Below are 7,495 nucleotides of genomic sequence, written 5' to 3'. Positions count from 1 at the left end.
TGTTTGGGGTCTGGATTTTATCTCGTCCAGGTGTCTCTTTACCCAACATATATACCAAGCCCCAGTTAAGACCAACTCAGCTTGCCCAACATCCGACATTTACCGTGCCTTATCAGAATGACATGGGAGTTTCTCTAAAGCTATCAATCCCCATATGCCAAAGCAAGTTAAGCCTAGAAATTTGCACTCTTCGTTCGCCCTTGCACTGTGAAAGTAATATGCGTAATGTCCTCACAACCTTGGTGACAAACTAGGCAAACACTTTGTGCAACTATATGTTTGTTTCCCAAAATCCTTAGAAATGGGAGCAGGCCATCCGGTGCTCTACCAACAATATTAATTTTCTGTTTATAGCTTCAACAATTTTACCCAGTATTGTTAGCCATTGATCGGTTAGCCCTCTGAAGCAATTTGGGTCTATGCCCAAACTGTTCACGCCATTGAGTGTGATAGGCCGACTCAACTGAAAGCATTTCTGCCTCCATGACCGACCATGATATATGAATCTAAAGTATTATGTTTGCTTCGATCAACCAAAAGGTAGAGCGGATAAGATCCTCGTCACATTCCCCGATGACCGGCTTGATAAAATCGTTGACATATGTCTGCAAATTTGTACCTCTAGGAGTAAGTATTTTCCTTGTGAAACTCGTAGAGGTCAAGCATCATCCCAAATTTTAATGTGTGTTTCAGCTCCCACTCTCCAAACATGACCCTTTTGTAGGCATTGAACTCCCGCCAAGATAGTTTGACATGTGATGGTATTGCTACTTTTCTGTCATGCGTCTAGAAGTTTCCGTTTGGATAAAATCGTGCCCGAAGAACTCCAGCACAAAGTGAGTCGAGTTCCTCCAACAACCTCCAAACTTGTTTTGCCAGCATCGCTGAATTGAAACAAAACTAACATCTCTAATTCCGTTCCTCTTTTTCCTTTCGGAAATCATATTTTTCACCACGCTAGCCAGTGTATCTTCTTCTTATTTTCTCCCCTCCTCCCCCACACCCACACACCATAACTGGAAAAACGTTTTGGAAGTTAAAAAACACTCATGTCAAAAACCATATCGCTTGGGACACTCTTTAGCAAGATCTCTTCTTGTTGTTTCAATTTTTCTTGTATTGCTTTATTTTACAACCTCACAACTACTCTATCGTCTCCAATTTTTATTTTGTTTCAGTTGACAAAGAAATGTCACTTTTAGGTAGAAAAGCTTTAATATTTTGGATTTGAGCAGAGCACAAGAATTTTCTTAGATAGAAAGACAATGTTTTTTTTGAAAGATACAACCAAAGGCCATCTTATATATTATACTTATCAAGAAAAACAATAGCCAGTATTATGGAAAAACAAGTGGACGTGGACCGACCAATACAAAATAAATTTACACTACAAAATATGGTAGCTTTCTTCTTTCTCCGATTGTATGCCGTCCGTCGAAGATAAAAAACTGCAATGAACCAACAACAAATGAAAGAGACACGTGTGAACGCCTTCATCATACTAGATTTAAAGACCGTAATATCCGGTCATCCTTTGAGACGAGATTCAGAACTTACTGAAGAAGCATCGGTTGGAGCATCATTCTACACACCACCGGTTTAAGGGTTATAGTGGGGGGGAGGGAATGCCCTTTTGTCGGAGCACCCGGCCTTAAAAAAATCCAAGTGGGCTGCGTAGTTTTACTTTCCTCCTCAATGGGCTGGGTGGTCAATGGTGATGAATAAAAGCCTGCTCCCAGGAGCAGCCCAGAACACACACAGCTAGTGCCCTACCGTATCGAAAGCCTAGAGAAGCCCAATTCACTCCTCCCTTCCGTCCACTCCGCTCTAGCCCCCCCCTCACCGCCGGCCGCCGCCGCGATCGGTCGCCGTCCACCATGGCGCTACGCAGAGCAGCCTCCCTCGTCCTCAGGCAGCGCCTCCGGACCCTCGCCCCCGCTCCCGCGCCCAAACCCCTAAACCCTCTGCTCCCGCATCCCCGCCGCCACTACTCCCCGCGGCCGCCGCCCGCGCTCCCCGCGTCCGCCCGCGCCCTCGCGGAGGCGGCCGAGGAGGCGTTCGAGGCGGCCTCCACCACCACCGACCTCTTCGCCGCCTTCTCCCGCCTCGAGACCGCCGTCTCGCCCACCGACAAGCGGCTCGCGCTTGCCTGCCTCAAGCTCGGCCAGCACCTCGACTCCTCGGCCTCCGCCGACCCCTCCCGCGTCCTCGAGCTCGCGCTCCGCTCCGTAGGGATCCTCGAGGCCGGGGGCCCCTGGTCCTCCGGGGCGTCGTCGGACTCCGACGCCGTCTCGCTCGCCATGGCGCTCCAACTCGCCGGCTCCGCCTCCCTCGACCTCACCCGCTTCCACGACGCGCTCTCCTTCCTCTCCCGCTCCCTCCGCCTCCTCACCCCGCTTCTCCCGGCTAAAGACGCCGCCGTTGGGGATGAGGGCGGTGACTCCGATGCCGAAGGGTTCGACGTGAGGCCCGTGGCGCACGCGGTGCGGCTGCAGCTCGCCAACGTGAAGACGGCGCTGGGGAGGCGGGAGGAGGCGCTCGCCGACCTGCGCGCCAGCGTGGAGCTCAAGGAGTCGATCCTGCCGCCTGGCAGCCGGGAGCTCGGTGCGGCGTACCGGGACCTCGCGGAGGCGCACGCCTCCGTGCTTGACTTCAAGCAGGCGCTGCCGTTCTGCCAGAAGGCGCTGGAGCTGCACGAGTCAACGCTGGGGAAGAACTCGGTAGAGCTTGCGCACGACAGGCGGCTGCTCGGTGTGATATACACTGGCCTGGAGCAATACGAACAGGCGTTCGAGCAGAATGAGATGTCCCAGAAAGTGATGAAGAAGTGGGGTGTGGCGGGCGCCGATCTCATTCATGCCGAGATTGACGCGGCGAACATCAAGATCGCACTGGGGAAGCTTGACGAGGCTGTAAGTGTGTTGAAGGATGTCGCTAAGAAGGTGGAGAAGGACAGCGATGCGCGAGCTCTGGTGTTCATATCGATGGCCAAGGCGCTCGCCAACCAGGAGAAGGTCGGGGACACCAAGAGGTGCTTGGAGATCGCTTGTGACATTCTAGAGAAGAAGGAAGTATCTGAGCCTGACAAGGTGGCCGAAGCGTATACTGAAGTATCCTCACTGTACGAGATGGTGAATGAATTTGACAAGGCGATATCTTTGTTGAAGAGGAGCCTGGGGATGCTCGAGAGGATCCCTCAATCGCAGCACCTGGAGGGGAATGTCGCAGCTAAGATTGGATGGCTATTGCTTCTGACAGGGAAGGTGGCTGAGTCCGTCCCGTATTTGGAGGATGCGGTGGAGAGGATGAAGGAAAGTTTTGGGCCGAAGCATTATGGGGTAGGGTATGTATATAACAACCTGGGGGCTGCGTACATGGAGATGGACCGCCCTCAGTCTGCTGCACAGATGTTTGCGCTGGCAAAGGAAGTCATGGATGTTTCCTTAGGGCCTCACCATTCAGATACAATTGAGACCTGCCAGAGCCTCGCCAATGCATACAACACGATGGGAAGGTACTTTCTGTTTACTTTTCAATTCAAATGGGTGTTCACTCAAACACAAACATGCTTTCTTTCTTTTATCCCGGCAGAAAATTCAATGGGCTAAGATAATTTGCATGTTAATCTGCAAGTAGGTTTTTTTTTCCATATTCCTGCCTTTTAGCTAGTTTACATGCCCATGCTGCTACTGCAAGAACTGCCAAGCTAAAAAATTGTTGGCAAACAGTGTATAAAGTACAGACTGGTGGGTGTTACATAGCTAAAATTAGAAGGAAAGAGAGACTGTTTGACAGTGTTTATAGCTCTGGAAGATTTTCTCCACCAACTATTTACAGTGTTTGTATTCAAGGCGGTCGCCGAGACTCTCGGCAGTGATAAAGCAAACACAAAACAAACTTGCTTCACAAAAGGGCAATGAAGCATGAAGTGAGCTGCCGAGTCAATCACCTTTCCTTCAGCCCTCACAGTCCCACAACTTCTTCAGATTGTTATTCTTGATATTGCCAATGAAATGAACACTATATGCTGATCCAGCGGAGTATTCGCATTACACGCCAGCTTCCAAGAGATGGTAACTATCTGGGCTGTTAACTAACTGAATGTTCTGCAGCATAGCCCAAATCTGAATAAAACGATCCATTTGACTTTCTGAATTAATTCTATGAAGGCCTCTCATCCACTTCCCCTCCATAATCCCCTCTTTAACAGAAGTTCTTCCGAGCTGCCAGCATTTAAAGATCAGGGGTAAAATCTTTGAGAGCACCAACCTGTAGCCACTTGTCTTTCCAGAATGAAGCCTGCACACCATTTTTAATCTCAATGTTGGTGCAGCAGCAAAGAGCTGCTAATCATTCTCATTGCAGGGAACAGTTTACCCTTCCAAGGTCTATCCTCATTCTCCGAACCATACCATAACCATGTCAGGTGCAATGCCCGGCTAAAGGAAAACACACTTTTTTCCACTTAACCAAACATAATCCTCCATGAGCATACTCATCCCCACATCAAAGGAAACTTCCCCTGATCTTGTCAATCTTCTTGACGATCCATTTAGAGAGGGAGGAAAAGCAGTGAAAAAGTGGTGAGGGCAGAAAGCGCCAAATAGAAGAGCACCAAATGTCCCTCCCTATGAGCTTTCCTTTCCAGGGCTTTAACCTTCCAGAGATATTATCCAATAAGGCCTGGCAATCAATCTTCCTAGGGTTTCTGTAAGCAAGGGGAACCCAAGATACTTGCACCATCTGACCTCCAAAGACCGAGAGGCTATCACTCAAATCCAAACCATGACAGCTGATTGGGTAAGCCGCATATTTACCAAGGTTCACCTTCAAGTCTGAAGCACAAACAACTCCAAAAAATCGCATGAACAAGGTGCACTGGCACCATAGTGGCGAGCTGGTATTATAAGCACACAGTTGTATGCGGGGTGTTGTTTCCTCTTTAGCTGGAGTCTTGGGACTAAGTTGAGCAACGATGCTTCACTGTAATGGCAGTAATTTGCATGCCTTTTGACTTTGAGTTGATCATTAATATCCTCTACTTTTTAAATGCAGCTATGCCCTGGCCATGGAGTTCCAAAAGCGAGTGATTGATTCATGGCGAAACCATGGTCCCAGTGCTGCGGACGAGCTCAGGGAAGCCATTCGTCTCTACGAGCAGATCAAGATAAAGGCCCTAGCGTTCATGTCACCTGGTGATCAAGCAATCGCGTTGCCTGAACCTCAGGAACAGGAAGTCGATTCTGATCCGGCCAAAGTCGCACAACAGTAATTTGGAACTTCACGTCGTGTACTCTTTTCATTCTATTTTGATGCCACTATGCAGTAGAAGAAATCTTGACTGTAAATGTAGCACAGGAGGCAGTCTTCTGTACCATCTAGAAGATCCGACAGTCTATCTGAAGTAACCGAGACTTTATTTAGCCATGATGAAGAATAGGAACTTGGTTGAACTATTGGGTGAGGAGTTTTTCCATGCTATAGAGTATGAGTATGGAAATATCCCAGTCCCAGAAATCAACCTTTGGTGGACAGCCACTTTGCTGTGACAAGGGAGAAGCCCCTGGGCCCCTGACGGTGTAACGGAGGGCGAGATCTCGACATTTGTTGGTTTCTTAATAAGGTTTTGGTGAGACTTTGGTGCCTATGCTAAGATCAGGATATAACGGTGAGCTCAAAGGGCTACACAACTCCTGCTTTTTTTTCCCTTTTAACTTCGTGTTCTTCTTTGCCTTGCCTCTGAAGTTTCAGCTTCTTGGTCACAGTTGTTCCACCACCCTCAGCTTATGTGCCTTTTGTGTTCTGTTTCTTCACTGCTTGCCAATTCTTTTTATAAATTTTTGAAGAATATTTGTTATTCCTGTTTGTTCTCATCCAAGTAGTAATACAGTAAATCAGGTAAGTGGCTGTACAGTTACAGTAGGAGCAGCTGCTCATGTTGTTCTCAAGTTCTCATGCTCTGAAGAAATATTCAGGGAGAACTGAACCTGTGACACCTTTGAACTGTCATGACAACTAGTTATCATCCATTAGAGATAATATAAATCCTCCTCCTCTTTTCATGCACCATCTTTCATGAATCTTGCGAGCGGCAAAGAAGATGAACACCCCGCAAACAATGTGACACAATTTGTTTTGCTAAGCCGAGTGATGCAACTAACTAAAATCACTACTTACTACAACGTGCTTCATTGCCGCCGCCGCCGCCGCTGCATTCTCCATGGAAGTGAGTGCTGCTCTTCGAGGCCGCCGTGGCGTGTTCTCGCTGCGGTGTGCCTTCTTCTTCTCCGGTGCCGGCGACCTGCACCTGGATGACCACCTCCTCTCGCCTCGGCGGCCGGTCCATTGTCAACGGAGCTTGTTTGCCGGTGATGGCTGCCCGGCAGAGGGGGCAGCTGGCGCAGCCGTGGAGCCAGGTGTCGATGCACTCGGCGTGGAAGACATGGAGGCAGCCCGGCAGGAGCCTTACCCTCTCCCCCTCCTGGAACTCGCCGAGGCACACGGCGCACTCGCTCGCGTCGCCGCCGGTGGCGTCGTCCTTGGCGGCCTTGGTGTACCTGAACGCCGGCAGCGCCCGGATGGCCGGCTCCCCGAGCCCAGTGCGTGGCTCGTCGGGCACCGGCCCGTGCACCACGGGGAGCTCGTGGTCGGAGGGGGTGCTGTTGCGGCGATGGCGGCGGCGGGTGAGGGAGATGACGAGGCTTCTGGGCGCGCGGGAGTCGTGGTCGGAGGTGGTGGCGTGCCAGGTGAGGCAGCAGCGGATGACCAAGACGTAGTAGGTGAGGAGGAGCGCGGAGGTGGTGAGGATGCCGAGCACGGTGAGCACCAGGATGGGCAGGCTGGTGAGGCTCAGCGTCACGTGGTGCGTCAGGCGGGACGACGTCGCCGGAGAAGATGAAGAATAGTAGTACGGCGCCAATGGCGTCGTCGGAGGCGGGAACAGCAGCGTCGTCGACGACGGGGCCTGCTGCCGCGGCACCGGGAAGGCGGGGGCGTTGCCCGCTCCGTCTGCATCCATGGACGCTTGAGCTCAGAAAGAAGGAAGAATGGATGGATGATGGGAGATTGATTAGATTACAATGATGCTGGCGCGACATATGTAGTGGTGGCGGTGGCTCTGAGCTCAGAAGCTGGAGGCAATGGCGGCGATGTGGGCGGGTGGTAGGAGGGAAGGAGGAGGACAAGGATGGGACGGGTAGGAAAAAGGAAGTGCAGTGAGGTGGAGGAAGGGACAAGAAGAATTTGCAGCAGCAAGTTCCCTCGCTTCCATCCAAGCGTTGGACCCAACTTTGGTGTATCTAGAAGCTCATTTCGTTTTCGTCCTTGGTTGTTCGATTTGGAAGGTCTCTTTCGTGCATCTTTGCCTTTGCTTTTGGTCATGTCTGTTGCCACGTTTACACTCTGCTGCTCATAGAATAGTACCCCGGGGGCTGTCTCATGAGTCATGACAGAGGGAAAGAAATCGTGTCATTTGATGATATGGACCAAGCCGCAG

The 7,495-nt window shown here is 50.7% G+C and overlaps 1 protein-coding gene and 1 pseudogene across 1 annotated transcript; one reads left to right on the top strand and one right to left on the bottom strand.

Moving 5' to 3' along the window:
- Positions 1 to 1,770: 1,770 nt before the first annotated feature.
- Positions 1,771 to 5,647, top strand: LOC123139906 (protein KINESIN LIGHT CHAIN-RELATED 2). Its single transcript, XM_044559619.1, has 2 exons — positions 1,771 to 3,514; positions 5,056 to 5,647. Exons 1-2 carry the CDS (start codon positions 1,878 to 1,880, stop codon positions 5,270 to 5,272), a joined length of 1,854 nt encoding a protein of 617 aa, XP_044415554.1. The 5' UTR covers positions 1,771 to 1,877; the 3' UTR covers positions 5,273 to 5,647.
- Positions 5,648 to 5,724: 77 nt separating this feature from the next.
- Positions 5,725 to 7,045, bottom strand: LOC123139907 (RING-H2 finger protein ATL1-like; annotated as a pseudogene).
- Between the last annotated feature and the right edge of the window lie 450 nt (positions 7,046 to 7,495).

Source organism: Triticum aestivum, chromosome 6B, assembly GCF_018294505.1.
Source record: "Triticum aestivum cultivar Chinese Spring chromosome 6B, IWGSC CS RefSeq v2.1, whole genome shotgun sequence".
Classification (NCBI taxonomy): Eukaryota; Viridiplantae; Streptophyta; class Magnoliopsida; order Poales; family Poaceae; genus Triticum; species Triticum aestivum.
Note: the sequence above shows the minus strand (reverse complement) of the source record. Positions and strands in the feature narration are given on the sequence as shown.

Bases quoted from the DNA above. Each gene is read 5' to 3' on its own strand.
- LOC123139906 (XM_044559619.1), top strand. From the start codon at position 1,878: ATGGCGCTACGCAGAGCAGCCTCCCTCGTCCTCAGGCAGCGCCTCCGG. The intron at 3,515-5,055 runs GTACTTTCTGTT...TTTTAAATGCAG, and splicing joins GCATACAACACGATGGGAAG to CTATGCCCTGGCCATGGAGT.